Source organism: Sus scrofa, chromosome 4, assembly GCF_000003025.6.
Source record: "Sus scrofa isolate TJ Tabasco breed Duroc chromosome 4, Sscrofa11.1, whole genome shotgun sequence".
Taxonomy (NCBI): Eukaryota; Metazoa; Chordata; class Mammalia; order Artiodactyla; family Suidae; genus Sus; species Sus scrofa.
The window spans coordinates 6,349,535-6,376,235 of record NC_010446.5 but is presented as its reverse complement, the minus strand read 5'-3'; the positions used below and the strand labels follow the sequence as shown (position 1 = coordinate 6,376,235).

Below are 26,701 nucleotides of genomic sequence, written 5' to 3'. Positions count from 1 at the left end.
GAGGTGATGCCACCTGCGTGGAGAACCCAGGCAGGTAACCAGGGCACTGCCGTTGTCGTGACTCAGCTGTGAGGACTCACCTCAGGCTCCCTGACGTCCAGGCAGTGCTCAGCCCTCGACCACCCCAGGTGGCCTGGCATGGCCCTGTCGTGGCAGCGTGGCAACTCCTTGGTGGCAGCCTTGAGGGTGTACAAAGTGAGTTGTTCACACACAGTTGTATATGTTCACGGTAGTTAAATCCATCACCTTGTTACTTACTAATTTGGCACAAAGTGTGCACAGTCTGCTGGTGGCTCTGCTAGGTGATTTTTGTGCATTTTCTTATTTAATTCATATTTCTTACTTACTTTTGCGCACCCTGATCCCTGCGCTGGGGTGAGGAGGCTGAGCCCCAGGGTGAGGTGACCAGGGCCGTGCAGCTCAGGCACAGTGTGTGACTGACAGGGAAGGAAGTAGAAACGCCCCTGACAGCCCCATTTGTGAGCAGAAGACTAGGAGACGTTAGATGGGCGAGGAAGCCGATGGCATATAAAAATGTGTTTTCTTCTTACAGACTCTCATGTTTTGTTTCATCATGTAACTTTGAGTAAATCATATCATTCTGTGGACTTCATTTTCCTCTGTATAAAATTAGATGTTTGGACTGGATGCTTTCTAAGGTCTCTTTTTATTAATCGGGAAATATTTTACTATTGCAGATGTGATGTAAATTTGGCTATTGGAACATGTTAATGTGGTAGATTTTATGCCCTCTCTGAAACCTGCTAAAATGGATATAAATCAGTTAAAAAGGCACAGATCTATGAAGACAGGAATGGGAGTGGGAGACAACAGTTGACAAACAATGCTTGTAAAATTTGGTGGCTGCAAAATAAGTGAATCAATTAGGAGACCAGAGAAGATAGAAGCCTGAGCTTGCGGGGCAGGAAGAGTCCAGCAGAAACATGCTTCTTTGTTGGGAGACCCTAGAGAAGACGGGAGTGTGCACAAGTGGTTAGACCACTGGATGCACTTCCCAGCCGAGAACACCAGCCGGCTGCGCTTCTGAACTACAGCGGACAGCCTGCACCTGCAGAGTTTGACTAAGAGCAGCGTTAGGCTCTCAGACCCAGGTAGATACCACTGAGGACCACGGCGAGATGCCGCATTGAAAGTGGAATTATTTCCCTTAAATAGGGGAACGTGTGCTTAATGATGGCATTCTCGGTATGCCGCCAGCCAGGCTTAGACCTCCTCCTAGCAAATTGGGGAATTCCTGTTCAGGGAGGTGCCCCACACAAGAGAAAAGAAATACGGACGCTGACACTTGAGCAGCTTTGGGTGAAAAAACTAGGCTGTCGTATTATCGTGAATTGTCCGGTCCCATTGTCAGATCGCATGTATGAAAGCAGAACGTCCAATTAGCAGTTTTGAGCTTCAATTAAAAAAATGTTTAAAAACAAATAGCAGAGGGAAGCCCACAATGTAGCAGGAAACAAAAATCATGAAAACTTGGCAGGATGAGGGGATCTGTTGGCAGAGGCAGACCCTGGAAGCTCCAAGGCATGAGGGTCGTGGAGCCACTGCCATTAGCATCCTCTGAAAGATAAGGACTTGTGTCACTTCCATCCAGTATTGTTAAATGCCTTAAAGAAAGAGCACATATATGAAAATGCTGTTAGTAGTTAAACATTTGATAGCAAAATGAAAGAGTCAAGAGCTATGTAGGAGATGTAAATAAAACCTCCCAGAAAGTAAAACAGAGAGAAAAGATGAAAGGCAAAGAGAGGAAAAATCAGAGAGAAACTTAGAGATCCACTCAGGAGGCCTAACCTCCAGATAAAAGAATTTCCAGAAAGATAAAGCAGAGAAAATGGGGAACAGGAATGAGGTCGGGTGGACTGAGACATCAATTCTTCCCCCCCACCTTATATATTTTAACCTCTGTATCACTTCTATATTTTTTTAATAATTTAACTAAAATTAAAAAAATAATTACATGTAAAGGTTAAAAATAGATCATTTTGTTTTTGTTGAAAACCACTGATATTAAAAGTGGGCAAGGAAAAATACCACATTTCAGAAAAATTACTTCACTCACCATAGTAAGAGACATTAGGAACAATTTTCTCTAATAAACAGCACAGCAGTGGCAAAGCTCCTGGAAGGTGGCTGATCTCAGAGCATCGACTGCATGAGCTTGTAATCAAGAATTTTGCCAAAGGGAACAGATTCCCTCTTGGTAAATAGGGCTGACTTTGTGTTTGGAAGCAAGAAGAATGCATAGTTACGGTAAGGGTTTTAAAAGTCGTGCGAAGCTCCGAACAGTAATTATTTCGTTCAGCGTGTATCCATTGTCTGTTGTGTGCAAAGCATTGTTCTCTGGAGCCCTGTAATCCTCAGCGTAGTCCTTCGGAGGTGGATCCCGCCATTCCTCCTCCCTGTTCTACAGAAACCAAGGTCTGCTCAGCGACCTCGAGCCCAGGGTCACTCAGCAGGAACACAGAAAAGCCAGGTTTTAAAACCATGGCAGTCTGTGCTCAGATTCCGTCGTACCTGTAATTAATTCACTTCTCTGCTTGTTAACTAAAGAACCCTAGCATCTAGGCTAAATAAGTTGTCCCTTGGCTGGTTATCGTCGAAGGGGTGGGTGGCTTTTGTCATAAAGCTTTTGTCGGCCCCTGGAGCCGTAGAACCCTCCCAGGCCAGTACAGTCATTGGTTGACTAGCCAAGGCTTAAGTGCCGACCAGCTGGAAGAACCCAGACGGTCCATGGTGACCAGTTTAGTGCCCGTTACGGGACACCTGTGTCGTCTTTCCTCACTGACATCCCAAGCCCAGCGCTGTTCCTGGTTGATACGGAATGTGTGTTGAAATTGTCAAGATAGCAACTAAGGAATTCTGGGAATTAACTTCATTTGCAATTTGTAAAATACAGCCATCCTCAAAGTGACTTGGTAGAAAGAAATGTATTGACTCCTTTAGAGATTTTATATTTTTAGCCCTGTTTTATGTGGTTTGTGGGAAACATTATATGGTGGTGCATGTGGCAGGAACTTCAATATTTGTCATTAATCAGTGCTGTGTAGCATAACTGCAGTGTTTCCTAAAATTCAAGAGATACAATATTTTCTTCAGATATGAATGTTCCGTTTTTTTCTTTTCCTAGTTCAACTTTGTGGGAAAACTTTTGGGGCCACGTGGCAATTCTCTGAAGCGTTTACAAGAAGAAACTTTGACAAAAATGTCCATCCTTGGAAAAGGCTCCATGAGAGACAAGGCAAAGGTATTACTTATTGTTCTAAACAATGGCTAGTTTTTTAGTCAAGTTGTATAATGTACTTCTAGACCATCCATTGTGCTTATACACATTACACAAAAGCTAACTAGGAGCTCAAATGAAATTCTGTGAAAATGCTCTATATGGTGATAGATTTGGGATACTCTTTAGAAAATCGAATCACTCTGGCCAGTTTCAGAATGTGTAGTGTCTTAAGCCCAAATCTGTAACTATTGTTTTCATTTATGAAGTAAAATAGTAGTACCTGTAGTTTTGATTCTAGAAGCACTATCTGTAGAAGGTACCGTGGTATGAAAATTGCCACGAAGAGAGACACAAGTTATCAATAGTCTCGCCATCACTATTTGCTGTTAGATTGGTTCCTTGAGGTCTTTTCTTTAACACCTCTGTTTCACATTGCTGAGTGGATAAAGTATATGCTTTTATTTGCTCTTTTTGCACTTCTTTTGACATCCCACACATTTTATCAAGTTAAAATAGATTGTAAATGTTTTAATAACTACTTAATGTTCTAAAACATAGTTGTTCTCCTTTGGTCATGCTAACTGCCTCCTTTTAGAAAACATATGCTTTATTTTATCTTTTTGCCACACCCATGGCATGTGGAAGTTCCCAGGCCAGGGACCGAATCCAGGTGGCAGCTGAGACAGACCTGCTCCACAGCTGCAGCAATACAGGATCCTCAACCCACTGTGCGGGGCTGGGGATCAAACCTGTGCAACCCGCACTGCCGCAGAGACAGCGCTGGGTCCTTAACCCGCTGTGCCACAGCACAGATTCCGGCTTCCTTTGTTTAAATAAGCTAAAACTACTGTTATTTTTATTACTTTCTTAAATATACCAATTCTGAAAGAAATTTTCACATTTCATAACGTGCTATCTCTTAGGTTGTTCTGTTATGACTTTGTTGTTCTCTCATTGTTCGAAGATTTATATTATTGAGAATGACATTCACATTCAGTGGTCACTTTTGAACAATGAGTATGTCAGACAAAATATTTAGACAAAATCCAGCCTCCTTACACAATCCATCTAAATAGTAAGTTTTATAATAATAATAATAATAATAAAGCTACCATTTGCTTATTGAACAGCCGTCTTGAGTCAGGGACTTGGTGAGACTTTTTTTTTTGGCCGTGGCATGCATCGGCTTGATGTGGGATCTCAGTTCCCAGGCCAGGGCGTGAACCCAGGCTACAGCGGTGAAAGCACCAAATCCTAACCAACAGACCACCAGGGAACTCCCTGTGAGACATTTTACAAGGTTTACTCCCTGTTATCCTCGGGAAAAATAACGGCGGATACACAGTATTTCCCGTATTTTACGTGTAAGAAAACTGAGATTCAGAGAACCCGAATAGATTGTCTGGGTTATCAAGGAAGTCATTATATTATTTGATTAAAACGTGGCCATGTATCAGGTTCGTATGGGATGCTATTTAACAACACGGGGTCCCGTGCCACAACCTGTTCGGGGTAGAACCTCAGAATGAATTGTCAGTAGGTGTTTACATGATTCTGATGCATGGCCAGGTTAGCTTAGGTGCTCACTGGGCATCCCTGTCTCAGTGATGCTGCTCCGATTCCCTGACTCCCCTCTTGTGGCGTCAGGAGAAAGTGGGAACTGTGTATTGGTCAGTTGGTCAGAAATTGCGTGTACCTGTTGGAACGTCTGCCACTCTTGCCCATCCATGTCTTAGTTAAGTCTTCAATAAGGCTGTCGGGTAATGAGGTACATGATGTGACCAGTGAAACCCACTGATGTTGTGCTGCTTCCTTTGTTTGTTGTTAAGGGAGTTCCTGAATGAGAAGCAGCATTTTGTGGCTGCAGTGGCCGTGATCACAGCATCCAAAGATCGTGTTATAGGAACAAGGGGAGCGAGTCTTTGGCTAGAGTATATGTCCAGGAATAACTAGTGCCCGGCTGTCCCTTTAATCAAAGGGGTCCAGCTCGCTAACAGGGCTCTGTGCTTCTCCCAGGTTTTCCTTCCCTTTTAGGGGGCTGGTGGTGGTCTCTGCTGTTGGCGCATTGGACAGTCATTCTGGTGGAAGGTCCCAGATCCGTGTTGGGAAGACCCTGGGGGGAGGGGTGTTACCCATACACCAGGAGATGTTACAGTTACCGTCCGCGTGCAGCCTTCTCCTCCAGCTTAGCTCCTGTACTCTCTGCATCCCCAGCACAGTGGGTTAAGGATCCTGTATTGCTGCAGCTGTGGAGCAGGTCTGTCTCAGCTGCCACCTGGATTCGGTCCCTGGCCTGGGAACTTCCACATGCCATGGGTGTGGCAAAAAGATAAAATAAAGCATATGTTTTCTAAAAGGAGGCAGTTAGCATGACCAAAGGAGAACAACTATGGGATCTGCCCTTAGGCCAGGAGGTGACAGAGGGGGCGGTAGCAAAGCCCGAGAATCCTCTCCTCTTGAGGAGCTGCCTCAGTGGTTGGAGGCGGGCTTCTGCCAGTGTGGAAGGTTCGGCGGGGTTTTGGCATTTGGACGCTCCGAGGCACTTGAGCCTCCCAGACGCTGCCAGCCCAGGTCGCAGGTTTTCACCCTTCTCCAGACCTTGTCCTAAGTCTCCTGTCGAGGCGGCCGGGCAGTCCACACACACACCTGAGCTCTGCCTCTGCCCATCGGCTCCACCGACATAGTAAGAAAGAGCTCGTTTCACCCCACCCGGCCCGCCTGGTCTGCCTCTCGCCCGTCAGTACTGTGCCACATGGTGCCTCTGTTCCATTTTCAAAAGCACCACTGACGGCGACCACAGGTGATAATTTAAGTAACAAAGTGCCCTCTGCTTTATCATAATCAGACCCTCACTGCCTGAACCCTTGAATACAGATTCTAGTTGATCTTTTTTACTGATTTTAATTTTAGTCTACAAAAATTCAGTTAATAATGTTTATTTCTAAAGAGATTGCCATGACTTAGTATGAAAATCTCATCTTTTTAGATTTTCAAAGCATTCACCATTTAAATTGTAATATGAACATAATTCATTCTCTTCTCGTATTTGCTGCATTGGTGCGATGATGGGCGTGTCGTTAGTGACATGCAGCATCATAATCTCTGTAGTGCTACGCCGTCTGCTGAGCCTTCAGTTTGTGCCAAACATGCTAGATGCTTTCCCGCGTCATCTGTACTGTATAATAATAGAATAGTCAATACTGTAGTTGGGTGATAACAGTTCCTCTTGCTACAGTTGCCATTTGAGTGCTCATTATGTACTAAGTATCATCTTACAGACTTGTTATGTGTTTAGAACTAGTACAGCTCCTTCTGACTATTTAGAACAGTTATTTCTAAACTATTTCTAGTAACTGCTAATGACTGTTACCGTAAGTCTTTAATACCACAGCCACCCATGAGCAGTAGGTAGTACACTGTTATCCCATTTTCACATCACCTCTTCAAGATGAGGATAAAGTAACCCGCCAGTTTCTAGATTTGGATTTGAACTTCAGAGTCTGTGTTCTTCCCCAAACACTGTGTCGTCTGTCATCACTGACCCTGAGAACTAATCCAGTAATGACTGTTCACTCTGTGGAGTTGTGTGACAACTGCGTTTATGATAAGAAAGCCTCCCTGATTCAGCGTAAGTTTGTAATAGCAAGGAAAATGTTTGGCTATGAATCAGCAATAACAGTCTCTCATTAAAAGCATTACTTTGGTGCCATATTAGAAAAAGTTAAGAAATGTTTATTTCAGTGGTCCCTGCTTTCAGAGATGAACTGCTGTGCATAGAATCCAATTTTTAAAACTGCAGCTCTGAAAGGCAGAGTGATCAGATGATTGAAATGTTCTGATGAGAACAAGGACCAGTCAGTCCGCTGGCGGTGGAAGAGAGGAGTCCTTTATACTTGACAGGTTTTGGAGGAAATGCCTAGGATATTATGGCAGCTTATATTTCCTCTCCTTGACTTCAGATACCTGTTTTCTTCTTTTCTTTCAGTGTCTGGCCCACTTTCTGTAAATGCGGAGGAAACTAGCATTTACTGAGGCCCGCCTGGCAGAGGCAGTGTCTTGGGCACTACCCACACTGTCTCCCTTGCCAGGCCCTTACGCAGCTGGCCTCTTGAGTCTTCTCAGTGGACCTGCATTAATGTGCACACGTCCACACCAAGTTGATTTTGCAGATAAAGTGTTGGATTTCATGTAATCCGTTCAAATCCACACACCCAGTGCCAGCATAGCTAAGATTCAGGAATATCTGACTCTAAATCCCCTGCCCTTTTCATGCTCTACATTTTCATCGCTCTTTTCTTTGTAAGAGTTCAGGTTAATTAACAAAAGTTGAAGCCTTAAGGGCTTTAGTCGAGAGGGGTGTGCCTCCTTGGCCTCTCTAAAGCACTAAAGCAGACGCTCAAGGGGTCTGCTCCGTGACGGTCACCCTCAGTGAGAGAGATTAGAAAATGGACAAGCAAAAAGCGAGGCGTTTTATGCGTTTTGGAGAGTGGCAAAGACTTCGCAATAGCATCACAGTATAACCAGGGCAGAAGTGAGCTGGGTTGCTTGGCCAGTTTGAGGGGTCCAGGGGTGGCCTGGCAGCGCCTGGAGGGTTTGGCAGAGGGAGGCAGGGGGAGGCAAAGGCGCCATGGGCCGTGGGCGACTGACTCCTGGGCCGGAGGCAGGACTGGAGACTCAGTGCCCCTGCGGCGGGAGGCCTTTGCAGTTTTCACAGTGGCCTGGGAAGGGCAAGAGCAGATAGATCGATGTTTTAAACGCTCTTCCTTCCTTAGGCCGCGTCTGCTGTTGCATGAATCCTTTGTGACAACCACGTGCCGAGGAAATTTGGGTGGTTTTACCTTCTCTTTCTTTTCTTAGAGTGACGCGTCTTTAAACATGAGTTTTCCTTCCTCAGGAGGAAGAGCTGAGGAAAAGTGGAGAAGCGAAGTACTTCCACCTCAACGACGACCTCCACGTGCTCATTGAGGTGTTCGCGCCCCCGGCCGAGGCCTACGCCCGCATGGGACACGCCCTGGAGGAAATCAAGAAGTTTCTCATCCCCGTTAGTACACCTCCCCGATAGTTAGTGGGCCTGGACGGCCTCCCTTTGTCCCGGCCCTGGCAGTTCCTACCAGTAATTGATGTCTGCCTGGCGCTGTACCTGTTACAGTGTCCCTGTGCGTTGTTCCTTCTTGTTCTGCGAGGCCAGGGATTTTTTAAGAGAGTGGATGACGCTGCTAAGCAGTGACACAACAAGAAAGGTGAGGGCACAGTCCTCAGCTTTGCTGACACGAAAATCTCCTCACAAAGTCGTTGCCGTCCAGCTTGGGCTCCTTGGAGCCAGAGCCATTCCCTCGTGTGCCAGGCGCTGTCCTCGGTGCTGGACGTGTAAACGAGGGTCCAGGCAGCCTTGCCTGGAGGCCTGTGTGGTTTGGGGACAGCCCGGAAGAGAGGTGCTGTGGGGATACTTCTGTTTTAACAATTGATGGCCTTTCTAAACCCTTTTCAGATACCTTGGCATTGCTGAGCATGGGGTAATTGAAAGAGAACATATGTCTGCTCCATTACAAAAGTTGATGTAGGCCCTTTGCGTAACTTGCATACTCTCGATTTTAAAAACTAAAACGTTGACCACTTTGGCTCTTTAGACAGTTTGGCCCTTCAGATGCTGTCCTATCTACCAAAGAGCTGTCTCGGGTAAGACCGTGCTGAGCGGTTCCAGGTTGGGGTAGGCGGTGCACTTACATGCTGCAGTGTGTGTGTCGTGGTCGTATCATCTGTCATGCTTACAGGGAAGGGGCATTTTAAATCGTGTTTGTCTTGGAGAGGCCAGGGCATGGGATCGTATTAAGTATTTTAATTGGGGAGTTTAACACAGTTAACTTCTCACCAGTTTCCCCAAGCAGTGTGAAGATCCTATTATTCATTTAGTTTAAAAACAAAGCTTTTGAGTGCTTTCTATTTGCTAGACACATGTGAATAATAAAAGACATGGTCCCTGCCCTTACGGGGTTTATAAAATGGGAGAGACACATAGGAATCAGATATTTAGATAAATGACTCTAAAATTGCAACTGTGACAGGAATGGCTTAAGTAGAGATTTAATATCTTAAACATTGGGTGTGGAGCAGAGAGTGCTGAGCTAACCAAGGAGCACAGACTCTAACTTCCAGAGGTGGCAGCAGCAGCACTTCACAGTCCACCTTCTGTCAGCTGAAATCTGAGCTGGCCAGAAAACTCTTTGCCTGACCCGAGGTCACAAAGAGTTTCTGTTGTGTTTTCTTAGTATTTCATGGTATTAGCCCTTTCAGTTAAGTTTATAACCCACTTTAAAGGTAATCTTTGTGGGAGTTTCCATTGTGGCACAGTGGGTTAAGAATCTGATTGCAGCGGCTCAGGTCACTGTGGAGGCATGAGTTCAATCCCTGGCCTAGCGCAGTGGGTTAAAGAATCCAGCATTGCTTCTGCACTGCAGGGTAGGTTGTACCTTCAGCTCAGAGTCAGTCCTTGGCCTGGGAATTTCCATATGCCATGTGTGCAGCCATTAAAAAAATTTAAAAAAAAAAAGTAATTTTTGTTTATGGTGTTAGATTAGGATCTAAAGTTTTTTTTTTCTGTGTAGACATCCAGTGGTCCCAGCACCATGTGTTAAAAAGACAGTTCTTTCCATGTTGAATTTCATTGCACCATTGTTGAAAATTAACCAGTTGTAAATGTATGGCTTTATTTCAGGTTTCTCAGTTCTGTTCCATTGATTTATACACCTGTCCTTATGCCAGTCCCGTAATTACATTAGCCTTATGGCAAATTTTGAAATCTAGGTTATGTAAGTTCTGCAACTTTGTTCTTTGTCAAAACTGTTTTGGCTCTTCTGGCTCCTTTGCATTTTTATATATATTTTACCTCATCAATTCTACTGAAAAAAAAAACTTGATAAGGTTTTGATAGTATGTTGAACCAGTAGATCAATTTGGTGATAATTTCCATCTTAGCAATACTGAACGTGAAATGTCTCTCCATTTTGTTAAAAGATACTTAAATTTTTTTCCCATCAGTGTTTTATGAGATACATTTTTGCATTCTTTTGTTAAATTTATTTAGTATCTACTTTTTGGTGTTATTGTGAACGGAATTGTTTTTTAAAATTTCATTTTCAGATGGTTACTAGCGTATAGAAATGCAGGTGATCTTGTGTCTTGTGACCTTACTGTGTTTTTATTAGTATGTGTGTGCGTGTGTGTTTTTAATGCAGTTATTAGGATTTTTTCATACAGCATCATGTGATCTGTGAAGAAAGAAAGCTTTCCTTCTTGTCACATTTGATGCCTTTATTTTTTATTTAATTTTGCTTTTTTTTCTTTATTACGCTGCATGGATGTGGTGAAGATAATAACCCTTTCCTTGTTCTCAAACTTTTACCCGAAGTGTGATGTTAGCTGTGGGGCTTTTCTTTGTTGCTGCCCTTGACCAATGTTCAAGAAGTTCTCTTCTGTTCCACGGGTGCTAAGAGGGTTCTCATTTTTGTTTTTGTTTTTTTTAAAGCACAAATGGATGGTGGGTTTTTCCAGATGCTTTTTCTGTCCATTGAGATGATCATGTGGTTTTTCTCCTTTATTCTGTTAATAATAGAGTCCTGCATTAGTTGGTTTTCAGATAGCAACCCAACCTTGCATACCTAGGCTAAATCCTACTGGTCATCTTATATCATCCCTTTTATATGTTGCTGGATTTGGTTTTCTGATAATAGTTTGTTAAGGATTTTTACAACTGTAATCATTCAGGGGTACTGGCTTATAGTACAGTATTTTTATAGAATTTTATATCAATGCACACACTTATCACCTCTGGTGTTCTTCACTTATTATGCAGATAGAGTTGCTGTACAGTGTTACTTCTTTTCATCCCGAAGAATTTCCTTTGGTCTTTTTTGTAACATAGCTCTGGTAGCAAAGAACGTTTTTTCTCAGAATGTCTTTATTTCATTTATATCCTTAATTTGAGTTTAAGACACACCCCTCTTTTTATTGTGCTTCAGAGATCCAGCGTTTTTTACAAATGGAAGGTTTATGATAACCCTGTGTTAAGTGAGTCTATGGACATCATTTTTCCAGTAGCATTTGCTCGTTTCATGTCTGTGTGTCACATTTTGGGAATTCTCACACCATCTCAGACTTTTTCATTACTACGTTTATTATGGTGATGTGTGATCTTTGATGTACTACTGTGACTCACAGAAGGCTCAGTTGATGGTCAGGTTTTTTAGCAATGAAGTATATTCTTAAGGTATGTCCTTTTTTTAAATGTAATGCTCTTGCACACTTAGTAGACTGTAAACAACTTTTATATGCACTGGGAAACTGGAAAAATTGCTTGTTTATAATTCTTGGTCGATAGTTTTTTCTTTTAGGTGGTAAAAGGCCATTCTTCAGTTTTCTGGCCTCCATTATTTGTGATGAGAAGAGTCAGTAATTATTTTGTTGTTCTATCTGTGATCTCTTGTTTTTCTTTTTCTGCTCCCCAGTCTTTCTTTTTATCTTTGATTTTCAGCAGTTTGACTATGGTGTACATGTTTATCTTTCTTTCTTATTTTTTTTTTTTTTTTTTTGTCTTTTTGCCTTTTCTAGGGCCGCTCCCGTGGCATATGAAGGTTCCCAGGCTAGGGGTCGAATCGGAGCTGTAGCCAGCAGCCTACGCCAGAGCCACAGCAATGTGGGATCCGAGCCGTATCTGCAACCTACACCACAGCTCACGGCAACACTGGATCCTTAACCCACTGAGCGAGGCCAGGGATTGAACCCACAACCTCATGGTTCTTAGTTGGATTCGTTAACCACTGCGCCACGACGGGAACTCCTCATGTTTATCTTTCTTGTTAAGCTTTGTGGATATGTGGATTTATGTTTTTCTTCAAATGTGGATAGTTTTCAGCCATTGTTTCACCAAATTTTTTTCCGCCTTTCTCTTCTTGCTCTGCCCACCTCAGCCCCTGGACTCCCATTATGTGTATCTTGGTGCATTTCTTGGCCTTGCACAGATCACTGAGCCTCATTTTCCTTCATCCTTTTTCTTTGTGATGCTCAGACTGAATACTTTTAAATGACTTATCTTCAAGCCGTTGATTCATTCTTCTGCTACCTCAAATCTGCAGTTGAGGCACTCTGGTTGGCTTTTCATTGTAGTTATTCTTTCGTTTTTAAATCTCTCTTTCGCTAGTCAAGATTTGGCCCCTCTTCTAGGCAGTTTCTTCCTACTGCTTTCCCCCCACCCCAGCCCTGGGGGAGTGACCTTTTCCTGTTTCTTTGTGTGTCTCGGAACACCGTATTTGTGCTGAGAACACCATAATTTAGGCAATGTGTCTTAGCAAATCTGATTCTGATTCATTTTACTCCCAGAGGAATATTTTAGCAGGTTTTTTTTTTTTTTTCCCTTTTCTTCTTTGATAATTTATTTAGACTAAAGCTGCAGAGTCTTTCTCTCCTTCATGGTTTAAAGTTTTGTTAATTTTTTTTCCTTCTCACTTTTATCTTTCAGCCTGGCCTCCTAGGAGTTCTCTTTGGGCCAGCACTGCTGAAAGATCAGCCAGTGACTGGTCAGAGGATTTGCCCCAACACCTGTGCTTATAAGGCTTCCACCCTCTATTCAGGGAACAAGGTGTGCTCTGGAAGTACATCCCGAAGGCTCGTCAGTTTTCCAGCCTGCCCTGGTTCTTCCTTTCCGCCAGGAATCCTTGTATCTCTTTTGCATATGCACAGACTCACTGTGTATTGCCTTGTGGGGAACTTTAGTTTTCTTCATCCTCTGGTGTACACGTGCATGGCCCTCCATTCAGCCAGAGATGTGCAGGCCGCGTGTCCATGGCTGTCACATTTCGGGCTAAGCTGCCAGTATGTCTGCTGCTTGCCCTACTCATGACCTCACGGTTTGACTTGCTGATTCAAAGGTCTTCTCCATTCATTTGCTACCAGAATTGCTGCAGATATTGACAGTGCAGCTAGATTCGGAGTTTTTTCACACTTTTCTTCCAAATTCGGTGAACTTCATCTGCTGGTTTTTGTGGCTTTTCCTGTCCTAATGGAGCTGATGCATCATCAGTACTGGGGAGACCAGACACGAGGGCCACAGACGCCTGTTTCTCTTCCTTGAAGTTTAGCAGTTTTTTACAAATAAATTTACCATATTTTCAATTTCTTGTGTACGGTCAGTGAAATTCCAAAGTCCTGGAATGGCTGTTTATCACTATTTGGTCAGCTTTTGTTGTCACTTTTTGTGGGAAGGTTTGGCTGAGCTCCTCCCTTAGTTATACTGAAAGTCTCATGCTCTCTCATAACCTTTCTTTCTTTTTTTTTTAACTTTAGTTGTTTTGAACCTATGTCCACATGAGCCTATGTAAAGTCAGAATGTATTTAATTACTCTTCAATAATGAACATTTATTTTTTATAGGTTATAATTCAAACAGTAACCCCAGGATTAACCTTGGACATAAATATTAGCCTATTTTGGCAAATATATCTGAAGAGTACATTTGTGGCAGAGAATCCCCTGAATTTTAATAAACTGCTTTTAATGATTTTATTGAAAAACTTTTTTTCCTTCTCTCCAAGCTAACACATTTTAAATAGATTCTAAACTTACTAGCTAGAAAAAAAATCCCATTTACACATATTTAATTAGAATTCTGATCAATTTTTTACTCTTCACAATGAATGACGGTTTTGGTGTTGATGTTACAGTAGTTTCACTTTTTAGATGAGATGTTGAAGTGATAATGTATTAATGACTAGTTTAAAATGTGAAAGTGTAAAAATAATTCAGTCTGTGTGCTACCATAAATGACTTGGTTTTTCCTACTGATTTAAAAGCATTATTTCAAAAACTAAGAAAATTGGCAGTAGAGTGTGTATATCAATAGTGTCTGTCTAACATCAGAAAAAATAGTTAAAGAAGTTTAAAAAAGGTTTAGAGAAGTCTGAAATCACATAGCTGCTAAGTCCAGTTGGTTAAATTCGGGCTGAACCTCAGGTATGACTGACTCAGATGCCCTTTCTTTTTTCTTAACAACACTGTCTGCTTTAAAATACACTTTCACAGAGATGCTGCTGCTTAAAATGGGCTTTAATTCTCATTTTTGTGTCACTGTTGTAAAAAAACTTTTTTTTTCTAATTGTATTTTTGAATAGGGCCTCAGTTATGTTCTTTTTCCCAAGAATCTATTTTTAACCACATACAATTTTGTGTCCCGCCTCCTAACACTTTTCAACAGGGCCAATATTTAGCATTTATGTAGCACATTTTATTTAGAATGTGCTTTGCAAATAATTTATTGATCACACATTTTTAGTAAAAGGCTAAGGAACATATTCATAGGCTTATTTTAGAGAGGCTGAAATAACGATAGACTCACATGACTCTCCTGAGGTCACAGTACCCCACATAAGTTAGAGGATCTATCTTTGCAGTAAAATCTAGACTCAGATCCTAGCCTTTCTTTTTAACCGTAGGGTTTGTCTTCATCTGCATCCCCTTCCTCTTCGTCGGCAAGTGAGCTGTTCATGGGGCCACTTCCTTTTGGCCTGGGGTCCATGTTATTTCTCTTACTCTGTAATGCCTTCTCCCACAAGTTTTGTTTTTGGCATTCTGCTCTTGAAAAGTAAGGGCGAGAGCATATTTCTTTATAAATTCACTAAATATATTTTAATTCTAAATATTTCGTGGTCCTGAATCTTCTGTTCATGCCCAGCCAGGCTTGCTTTTCTTCTGTCATCAGATCCTTCCTTCCTTCCGTAATCCATCGTCCTCGCTTCCTTGGCCTCGTCACACGGCTGGGACGAGCTGCCTCCTTTACGGTCCTGGCCTTGCTCCTGTTCACTCTTCGTCCCACCTGAACGGATGCCAGCTCCACTCTCCACCAGAACGGCTCCAACTCAAGTCCCTGCTGCCTTCACTCATAGGTAGTGGAGCCCACGGAGTCAGCGCGTGGCTGCGTGAGGGACACGGAGGTGGCTCGTGCTCACCGAGGCTCTGCTGTCATGACCCGCCACCCTTCCCGGCTTCTCACCACGCGTTCAGGTCGGGTCCTCGCTGCCCAGCCCTTCTCCCTCGCGCAGCTTTCTCCTGACATCAGAGCCGAGTCCTCAGCGCTGCCCTCACTCTGCGAGGGGGCCCCACGCGGCCCTGCCTGTGGCTGCCGGGGTCCACAGATGAAGGCTCGTGCTCAAGGCGCTCACAGCCGCCTTCCAGCCCATCTGTTCTCGAGAAGGCCTCACGGGACTCAGAACATGCCCTGTATTCTGTGACTGTAGTTTATTTCAACTAAAGGGTACAGATAACATCGGCAAAGAGAAGATGAGTGAGTCAGGAAGAACCAGGCCCAGGCTTCCCGGCATCGCTGCCCAGTGGAGTCACACAGGACACCCCTGGTTCCCCCAGCAACTGTGTGACAACAGTGTGTGGAGTGCTGCTAGCCAGGGAAGCACACCTGAGTCTTGAGTTCAGGGCTTTTTGTGGGGATCAGTCCCAAAGGCATACAGTGCCTGTGCCCCTGTCCCAGTTGCTCAGAGGCCAGCATCACAGCCCCTCTTTCTGAGCCAAACAGTTGTTCCCCACCAGTCACATTCCTGGGACAGGGTTATCTGGCCAAATGGACACAGCACAGCCTCAAGCTGGAGCCTGCCAAGGGCCGGCCTTAAGGGCACACCCTCTCTATGATGTGCGGGGCCTGCCTAACCCTTCCTCGCCCACCTGCATCCATCTCCATCCCAATTGTTAGGGACCATAGGCCATTGCGGACTCAACCTGCGCAAATTGCTTGAATTCTGCTGTCACTCTGTTACTCTCCTTATCTTCCAGAAACCAGTCAACATTCTTGTCTTTGCACATAATACCCCCATGTCCAATATATACCATTTCTCATGAAGTTAGGCCTTACAAACAACTCCCTATCTGCCTTTCCCGTCCTTCCTGCTGCTTCCTTACTCCAGGCCATCTTAACCCCACCCTGGGACCATGTAAGGGCTTCCGTCCGGTGTTTCTGCCTCCAGTGCATTTTCCCCCTTCCCATCTTTATGGAGCTATAACTCCCACAGCGTAAAATTCACTCACGTAACGTCTGCAACCCAGTGGTTTTTAGTGTGTTCACAGTCTCGAGACTATCCCCGTATTCAAAGTTAGACCATTTGTATTACCCCCAAAATAAAACTAGTCACCAACAGCAGTCACGCCCTGTTCTCCCTCCTCAGGCAACCCCAAATTTCTTTTTTTTTTTTTAACACAGCTTTTATGGAAATGTAAGGCGCATACCACGCAGTTTACCCATAAGGTGTACAGTCCATTAGATTGGCCTATATTCAGTTTTGTAGCCGTCACTGCAAATGCTGTGGATTTTCATCACCTCCAAAGGAAACCCATGCATTGGCAGTCGCTCCCCCCTCCGCTGCCCACCTTCTCAGTCTTATGCAGCTACTCATCTGTCTCTCTAGATTTGCCTGTCTTTTTGGCATTCCATATAAGACACATACAACATGTGTAGTCTTTTGTCCTGACTTCTTTCATTTCACGTACTGTTGTCAAGGTTTCCTTGAGTTGCTTTTTGTTGCTGATTAATATTCCAACTTACAGGATACCTCATTTTATCCATCCATTCCTCATTTGAGGAGTTTGTGGTAATTTCTACCTTTTGGACGTTGTGAACTGTGCTGCTGTGTACAGATTTTTGCATGGGCGTGTGTTTCATTTTCTTACCTACCTAGGAGTGGATTTGCTAGATCCTGTGGCACCTCTACGTTTCACATTTTTGAGGAGCTGCTGATTGGTTTTCCAAAGAGGCTGGACCATCGTACATTGCGGCCCAGCAAGCTATACGGGTGTCAGTATCTCCACAGTCGTATCAACACTTGATATTGGCTGTCTCTTTGATTATTGCTATCCTATTGGGTATGTTTGTGGTATTTCATTATGGTTTTGATTTGCATTTCCATGTTGATTGAGCTTCTTTTCATGGGCTCACTGACCATTTTATATCTTCTTTTTTTGCCATTTTATATCTTTTTAAGAGAGATAATTTTATCCTTGAAAAATTAGATTTCATCCTTTTATTATTGAGTTGTAAGAGTTTTTCATATGTTATGAGTACAAGTTATCAGTTAATGGGATTTCAAAATAGTTTCTCCTATTTCATGGGATGTATTTTCACTTTTTTGATGGTTGTTTTTGTAGCACAGTGGTTTTAAACTTTGACTTGATCCAATTTGACTGTTTTTTCATTTGTGCTTTTGATATCTTATCTAAGAAATCATTATGCAACATAAGATCATGAAAATTTACTTGCATGTTTTTTCTTGTTTTAGCTCTTGCATTTAGGTCTCTGATCATTTTGATGTAATTTTTATCAATGGTAAAAAGTAGAGGCACATCTAATTGTTCGATGTGGATATTCAGTTGCTGCAGCACCGTTTGTTATAGACTCTTTGAAAAGTGGTGAGCTGTATTTGATGTCTGGGCTCTCGGTTCTGTTCCAATGATCTTTATGTCTGTCCTTTAGGCCGGCACCACACAGTCTTGATGACTATAGCTTTGTAGTAAGTTTTGGAAAGGAAACATGCTGGTTTTCCAACTTCATTCTTTCTTTAGATAGTTCTGGCTATAGGTTCCTTGGATTTCCATGTTTATGCAAAGAAGCCAGCTGGAATTTTAATAGGAGCTTCCTTGAATTTGTAGATCAGTTGGAGCAGGGCGGGGGTGGGGGTGGGCAGTGGGGCGGTTGTTGTCATTGAAACAATGTTAAGTCCTCGTGTCTGCAAACACAGGGTGTCTTTCCTTTTACTTAGATTTTTAAAAATATATTCCAGTAATATTTTGTAGTTCTCAGTGTGCAGCTCTTACTCTTGTTGTGTTAATTTATTCCTAAATATGTTTTTCTTTTTGATGCTACCCTAAATGGAATTTTCTTCTTAATTTCATTTTTATAATGTTTATTGTTAGTATAAAGAAATACACCTCATTTTTGTATATTCCTCTTATATCCTGCTACTTTGCTAATAAATTCTTTTTTTTTTTGGCTCTAATAATCTTTTCATGGATTCTTTGTGATTTTCTGTGTATAGGATTATGCCATCTATAAACAGACATTATTTTAGTTCATGTTTCCAATCTGAATACCACCATTTATTTCTTTTTCCTACATAGTTGTCCTGGCTAGAACCCCAAGTATGAAGTTGGGCAGAAGTGGCAAGAGTAGATATCCTTAACCGGGTCCTGTTCTTAGGTGGCACTTGGAGGTTTTTTGCCATTAAATATGTTAGGTGTGCATGTGAGCATTTCTAGAATGAAAGTATGTTGAATTCTTCTGTCAGGTATTTTCTCTCTGTGTTGAGGTGATCCTGTGGTTTTTCTTCTACTCTGTTGTCATGGTATTATGTTAATTGATTTTTGGCATTTTAAACCAAGCTTGCAAGCCTGGTATAAGTTCTACTCAGTTCTTGTGTATCTGTTCCCTTTGTTGTTGTTTATGATGCTGAATTTGCCTTCTTAATTGCATTTATATTCATAAGAATATTCTTCTGTAGGTTCCTTTTCTTATAACGTCTTTGTCTGGTTTGGGTGTCAAGTCAATACCGGCTTCGTAGAATCGGTGAGGAAATGACTCCTCCTTTATGGGTTTTGGAAGTTTGTGAAGGGTGGCCATTAATTCCTCTGTAATTGTTTGTAGAATTCACCGTCAAAGCCCTGCGGGCTTAGGCTTTTCTTTGCAGGATGTCTTTTGAGTGCTAATTTAGTCTTTTTATGTGTTACTATCTGTTCAGATTTTCTGTTTCTTCTGGAGTCAGTTTTGATGATTTGTGTCTTTCTAGGAATTTGTCCACATCGTCCAAGTTATTGAATTTGTGGGCACACAGTTGTTCATAGTATTTCTAAACACAAACCTGAATTTGCAACTCACTTCCTTAAAACAGTTAGATACGTTTTAGTACCATTATTTCTAGACATTGAAAGTCATATTTAAAATGACGTAAGGCTTTCTGCTTTCCATTCCTCTGCCCCCAGTTGTTTTGTAATTCAGCCATGCGGCACTTCTTCCAATTCCCTGGACACACCTTGGATTTCAGAGTGTGCTTTTCCCTCTCTCTGGTGTGTGTCACGCCCACCCTCTGGTAACTGGTTCGCTTGCTTCCCGGGATGACATTTCTTAGAGAAAACCTACTCTTGCTCCCCATGGCCTTCCCCTCTGAGCATTTAGACCTGAACTGCCTTTTGACTGTAAAACAGATCACACTTTCATTGATGACATGATTATAGTCTTTCTTGATGATGGAATGGAACTGGGGATACTAAAGAAAGAGAAGGAATCCAGGATGACTCCCAGAGCTTCTCAGCTGGCTGGAAAATAATGTAAGATGAAGAAGAACAGGTTCCCAGGAATGAGGCGTGTAGTCAGTTACAGAAATGTTGAGTTTTGCTCCTTGAACAATATCCAAATAGAAATGTGCAAAAAAGATGTGCGTGTGTGTGTGAGAGAGAGAGTCTCGGCTTCCATAAAGCTCTCTTGTCACCTGTCTGTTTTTCTCGGGCGGATTGTGAGTCCTTGGCTGTGGGGACCGCACACTTCCTGTGTTAGTTGGCACATCGTAGATGCCCAGTACTACTAGGTGATTGAAGTGTAAGCAGTAATGCCCATATATCAGTTACACGGTATGTTAATTTTATTATAAATGTTTCACCTGGAAATACGCCCCGCAGGAGGAGTTAGGGTTAAGGGTAGAAAATTTTAGTTTGGAAAAAACTGCTATTTGTACATTGCTTTTCTTTTTACAGCAATCTGTTGATATATTTTCATTTCAAGAGACTCACATCTTGTTTTATGAATTCATATATTTTCCTTACCCTTTTTTTTCTGTTAAAAATTATTTGCTTCTTGTAAATACTTTGCCGTCTTCTGTTCTTTTTGCAGGACTATAATGATGAAATCAGGCAAGCACAGCTCCAGGAGTTAACGTATCTGAATGGTGGTTCGGAAAATGCAGATGTGCCAGTTGTTCGAGGGAAACCTACCTTGCGTACGAGAGGTGTACCAACCCCAGCAATAACCAGGTAGGTGTGATTAGAGCAGGGCACCATGGCAGTGGTTCTCAGGTTTCCTTTCTTAACAACCCCGCAGCTCTACCAGCACGTTGGTACAGCACTTCTAAGGATGCCTGCAGACAGTATGGTGTCGGTTTCAAGAAGTTTCACTTTGGACCGGGATGTTCCTGGGCTTAAATATAACCTGTTCTACTTACGCTAATGGCTGTAGACAAATTTATTTATTTGACGCTATTAATTCCTTAATTCTTTAAAATGAGGCTTTGTGTGTGTGTGTGTGTGTGTTCGCTGTGATGCACGGATGGAGAGAGTGGGAGCAGGTGTTGTCCCCGGTGAGTGTGGACGGGACGGCGTCAGGCTCGGTCACTGCTGTGTCTCCCATGCTGAGCTGTGTCGGGCACCATCGTCTCTTTGTTTCCCGTAAGTGCTTTTTGGCGCCTGAAACCCCTGAGCTCCTTGTCCGGGTTCACAGAATTTTTATTTCTGTCTCTGAACGGATGACTGCTTTTAACCTGAAAAATGTTTAATGCCCAAGTCAACTGAAGCAAACCGTAAATTGAGATATGACTCTATCAGATGTATTTGAGAATTATTTTTAATTTTTTGAATCTTTGCCCCCAGAACAACTCAGTGGAAATTAGTAGCACTGATTGTTTTCAATGGCAGGTGTGTTTTGTTTTTTTTTTTTTTCAGATAGAATTTTGCATGGAATAATTTAAAATCGCTTTCTTCCACACATCCAGATTCTTTTGAAGGAATAAAAAGTCGGTTCCCCCGTTGAGTGTTGCTGATCAGCACACTGTCAGAGTGACTCTAGACAGGTGTTGTTTCTGTGTTAAATAACACAGATCTGGGCATGGCCCCAGGTGGGTTTTCTCTATAAAAAACAGGCTAATAATAATAGGTTTGCTCCTGATGGTTTAATGAAATAATTTATGTAGCTGTTGAGTAAATGGTAAATCTCTTTTCATTTCTATTCCTTCTAATCTTAAAAGATTTGCTTGAAATCATAAGAAATTACATATTTGCCGTTTCCTGTGGCTGTTGCCATGATTTACCACAAACTACGTGCCTTCAGGCGACAGAGGTTGATTGTGGTTCTGGAGGCTGGGCGTCTGGAACCAGCCTGACGAGGCTGGAGTCAAGGTATTGATGGGGCTGCCCCTGGTGGCTGGAGAGGGGACCCTTGGCTTGTCCTGTCCAGCCTCGGGTGCCCGCGGGTAGTGGCCAGGCCACTCTGCTCTGTCCTTCTTCACGCTGTCTCCTCTCACTTCCACGGGCCTCCCGCACGATGAGGCTCATGGGACGTGTTTAGGGCCCCCCGGGGGGTTCCAGGGTGACCTCCCCATCGCACGGTTCCTCACCTAATGGCAGAGGCCCTTTTTCCTTGTTTGCGGCAGCGTTCAGAGAAGAAGTTCCCTTGGTGGGGAGTGTCCGTAACAGAGCACCCCCAGGGCCATGGTGGGGGCACCGCGTTCCTTAAGCCAGAGCTGCCATCTCTCCTGGAGATGACTTCTAGTTTAGTTGTCATGTTTTAATGCAGCTGGAAATGCTACATGAGGGCAGATGAAGGGGGCAGAGGCTCTCGGTCTGGGGGGCAGTATCCGAGAAGCACCTCCGTCGGTTCCTCTCGCTTCCAGCACGTGCGTTCCCGGCCACGTCCCGCTTTTCTGCTGTCGGATGGCGCTGTGTTCAGGTCACGCTGCAGACCCGGCGGTTTAGCTCAGGGAGTGAGGCTGGTCCAGGCTGATCGAACGCCTTCCTGTGACACTCTGGTCACCGCGTGTCTGAGGAGCTCAGGCTCCGGGCACAGCTGGGCACGCAGGCCCTGCCTTCTTCCCTGTGGGTCGTCACGGGCTGCCGCGCGACCACCTCTTCCACACTCGTTTTTTTGCGGTGTGAACCGTGTGTCCATCTGTGAGGCAGTCAGTGCCCCTCTGCCTGTATTTCTCCTTCAGCCCTCGCCCCCCCTTGGTCTCCGCTGGCGACGTGGCCGTCGTCTGTGCTCAGCCCCCACTGGGTCCGAGTCTGGGCTCTGCCCTTCCGGCCCGTGGCTCACCTCGCTCCGCTGTGTGCAGGGGCGGCCTTTCCTCTCTCTGCCTCTCACCTGCCCAAGTCCTGCGCGTCTCTCCAGCCCAAACTGAAGCTCAGTGTTAACACTTGGAGCGCCCGCTGCTGTTGGAGTCCCTCCCAGGCACGTCAGAAACCCTGCCAAGGTGGGGTCCCCGGAACAGCCCCGCGAGGATGGGCGCTGTTCTGCCGAAGTCACCATTTCATCACAAAGGAGCGGAAGCAAGGCCAGGGGATTGTCACCGGCCCGGCCACCAGCTGGCGCGTTGTAGGCCTGGTGGGAAGGCAGGCCTTCCAGAAAGCATGCCTCTCCCTCTCGTTCGTCCTTCCCTCGCGTTTTCATCCAGGATTTTTTTTTTTTTTTTTTTTTTTTTTTGTCTTTCACTTATTCTTCCCCTGCAGTTTTTCCATAAAACTTTCATCCTGTCGCCTTTATTGTATTTTAATTATAGCACGATAGCACTTTAAATACAAACAGTAGTGGAAGGGTATTTTCACTGCTTTTCCTCACCAGATCATATATAGTAAATTGCTAAATGAATATGTCCATGTAAAAATACATCGATGTCAAAAACTTCAGATAAAAAATTTCAAAACCACACTACTAAGATTAATGCATAAAAAGGTACCTGGTGTTTTGTAGAGTTGCCGAGTTGGTCTTCAGATTATGCTTTGAGCTTCCTAGTGACCAAAGCTGAGGAAAATATGGTTGTAGAATTCAGGGTGTCTGAGTGGCCAAAGCAGACCTAAAACCCCAGACAAAGGTACTTACTGGGGCCCAGCGCTTTCTCGTGCTGAGACCATTGGAAGGGCACAGGGCGTTCTTGGCCACATCCGGTCCTGTAGTAAGTCACTTTGATTTTAGCTCTAAAATAGGCCTTAGGTCTATTTTTCTTTGATGGCCTCTTTCATCCTGCTCTCCAGCCAGACTGGTCTCCTTTGCATTCCTTAAACAGGCGAAGCTGCTTTCTTTCTCCTCCTCCTTCCCCTCCTCCCCCTGCCCCCACCCCAAGGCCTGTCTCCTAGACGCCTGCCGACCCCTCAGCATCCTGTCCTCCGTACACAGGCACCTTGGCAAAGAGGCCTTGGCCGGTCCCCTTGTTTGAAGTGGCCACTCCCCAGCCCAGAAACTGGTCCATAAAACCCTTCTGGGGGGCGTTCCTGATGTGGCCCAGCGGGTTAAGAACCCAACTAGTATCCATGAGGTCACTCCCTGGCCTTGCTTAGTGGGTTAAGGATCTGGCATTGCCAAAGCTGAGGCGTAGGTCGCAGATACAGCTCATGGATCCTTTGTGGCTGTGGCTGTGGCTGTGGTGTAGGCCGGCAGCTGCAGCTCTGATTCGACCCCTAGCCTGAGAACTTCCATATGCCAAGGGTACGGCCCTAAAAAGACCAAAAAAAAAAAAAAAAAAACCCAAACCTTCTTGGTTACCTAGCAGAATTTATCAACTGGATTTACCTTTCTGATTTGTTTGCTTTTTCACTGGTCACTCCCGGGATAAGGTAAAGGCTTAACGGCGCCCGCGTCCCCGATACTTGCCACTGAGGGGTCACTCGGTGAGAAAGCATCGAGTGATGCAGCACAGTGGCAGATCCTTTAGACGACTTCGGACCGTTTGCGGTGTTTCTGCTAAGCTCATTCTCGTCGGTGGCGTGACTGGATTTACCGGCCTTAGCTGCCTGGGGAGGTCACGTGGACGGCGTCACTTTGGAATTTTGCAGTGGAACACAGATGTTCCTGGAGTCATCATGAGTGTTCGCCTATTGTCACATCAGGGTAGCTCTGTGCTGAAAGATGTAAATGGACTAAAATTAAATCCTGCAACGGGAAGTAGTACATGATTTAATTAAACCTTTCCATTCCATTTCAGAGGCGGGGACTTAATCCTCATGAACTCGGGAGACGAGGGAGTTCCTTTCCTTTCAGGCTGCACTGCACAGTCCTGGATATGTGTCCCCCCACCCCGCCCCCCGCCGAGAGCGTGTCAGGGGAGATTAGGGTTGACCCCGCCCGAGTAACACACTTGCTGTTTAGTGTGCTTTTTCTCCTGGAGGGCTTCACCCGAACCTGCCTGCTGCTGGTGGTCTGAGCTCGGGTTCTGAGCCCACGGGGATGGGCCTGGCCTTCCTTTACTGCTGCAGAACGCCTGGCCTGTTCTGTGTGCTCTTTTACCTGCCTTGACTCTGGCCCATCTGGCCCCTTTACCCAAGTTCACAGGCGGTGTTCTCTCCTTGCATTTGTTCCCAGAAACAGGAAGAAACGGTGAACGAAGTGGACGAAGGCTGTCTTTTTCTAAGCGGCAGACACGTCCTCACCAGCATTGAGTGCTGAATGCGGTGGTTTTGTTTTAACTCGAGACCTTTCCTCAGCCTTCGTCAAGGCGGCACGTTTCCAGCTTCAGGTTCTTAAACTGTTTTGCCTGCTCCTTGTGTCTTCTTCCGCGGACTGCAGTCCCGCATCAGATCCTAAGACTGCGCGTCCCAAACTGGGCGCCAGGCGCTGGCTCAGCCGTCTCACGGGCCGCCCTGGAGAGCCCACAGTTTGGGGGCCACCGCAGTGACCAGCACTTTTAGACGCTGCGTGAACGGTCGGTCAGCTTAAGGTAGCCATTTATAGTTTAACATGACATGGTGCCCGCTGAGTCTGAGGACATCCTGTTTGTGTCAGTGGGCATCTCAGCACGGGACGTGATGAGGAACAGGTAGCCACAGTCCCTCCGCCTGGTGGCCACTGCGTAACTTCTCAAACCATGGGCTTCGGTGGGACACAGTCTCATTGTCTTGTCCGTGCTGATTTTCACATGGGACCTATTCTCTTAAAATGGATTATGAATAAGATCATAGATGCCAAAGATTGTTTTAATGACAGAAAATGATATACTTTTCTCCACAGTGTGTGAAGTTATGAGAAATGTTATCAGAAAAACTGAATAGTTAATATATGGGCCATAAATGTTTCACCAGCATAGGATGTGATTTATATTCATCTACCAATCTGTATTAAAAAGTCCTTTTTTATTAAGAAAAGGCTGGGTAGAGGAGAATGATATTTCTTTTTCTACTAGCCAAAATTGTGGGAATTTGCAGTTTTAAAAAACATAAAGTTGGAACATTGTATAAATTGTCGCTTCCCCATTGGGTTTACCTTCTTGGAACCCTCTACCGCGTAAACTGTCAGAACAGTCACCTGCCCTGTGTCCCTGCAGCTCTGTCTGTGGTCGTAAAGCCCGGCTGGTGATGCTTGACTCACGTGCCCCCGTTGTGGCTGGAACACGGAGGACTTTCCCTGGAAATGCGCCTCTCTGCGGTTTCTGGACTTCTCCCGTTGCGTTCTTCTCTCCGTCCTTGGCACCCAGTTACCCTGGCCGAGGTGCTCTCTGAGGCGCTGTCAGTGCGGCCACGGCCACGCCAGGACAGATTGAGGGGAGGCAAGAGGAGGAGAAGCTGTGTCTCTTTTATTTCTTCTTCTTTTTCTTTTGTCTTTTTAGGGGAGGTTCCCTGGCTAGGGGTTGAATAGAACCTGTATCCTCCGGCCTACACCACAGTCACAGCCATGCAGGATCCGAGCCAAGTCTGTGACCTACACCACAGCCCACGGCAACACTGGATCCTTAACCCATTGTGTGAGGCCAGGGATCGAACCTACCTCCTCGTGGATCCTAGTCAGATTCGTTAACCACTGAGCCACCATGGGAACTCCAGGTGTGTCTCTTTTAAAATCACCTTCACAGCTTTGGGAAAACAATAACTGCAGCAGATGGTGTTGCACATAGTGAGAAAACTTCTGACAAGAGCTTGTGATTTCAGTGCCAGCTGGGACGCACCCATGAGAGGGGCCACCAAGCGTGGCGCTCCTGCTACTGCTGGTCGCTGTGGCCGAGGTACCCTGTAGGTCCCCCATCGGCTTCCAACACCCAGCAAGCCCGCTGATCTTCCCAGAATCGTGTCAAGCACTCCTGGGGCTCCTCCGGCAGGTTGAGGCCTCCGGGACAGAGGGGCCCAAGGAGTGAGGGGCCCCACCCCGCTTGTCAGGAGTTTTCATCGATTTTTTTCCTCTTTGAACATCAGTCAATATCTGATGTCAGGTCATTTAATGTCACACATTTTCCTGAGCTCTTCCTGTGACGGGATTTGAAGCTACAGAGATGAGCCAGTCACTGTCCCGCTGTTCAGGGAGCTTAAGGGGAAAGTCAGAGACACAAGCATTTATGACAGCCCGGCGTCAGCAGAGGGCGAGGGCTGGAGGGGAAGGGACGCAGAAGGAGAAGTGGGAGCGCAGACTGTTCTGGAGGCGCGTGGGTGTCAACACCCCTGGGGCTGGTAAGGAGGGGGG

At 44.8% G+C, this 26,701-nt stretch overlaps 1 protein-coding gene across 1 annotated transcript in view; it reads left to right on the top strand.

Annotated features, from left to right (window-relative positions):
- The window catches only part of KHDRBS3 (KH RNA binding domain containing, signal transduction associated 3), a 156,918-nt gene that overhangs the window by 70,259 nt on the left and 59,958 nt on the right, over positions 1–26,701 (top strand). The window contains 3 exon segments of the mRNA XM_021088871.1: positions 3,149–3,265; positions 8,139–8,285; positions 20,168–20,307. Of these exon segments, the coding sequence (XP_020944530.1) occupies positions 3,149–3,265; positions 8,139–8,285; positions 20,168–20,307 (404 nt within the window).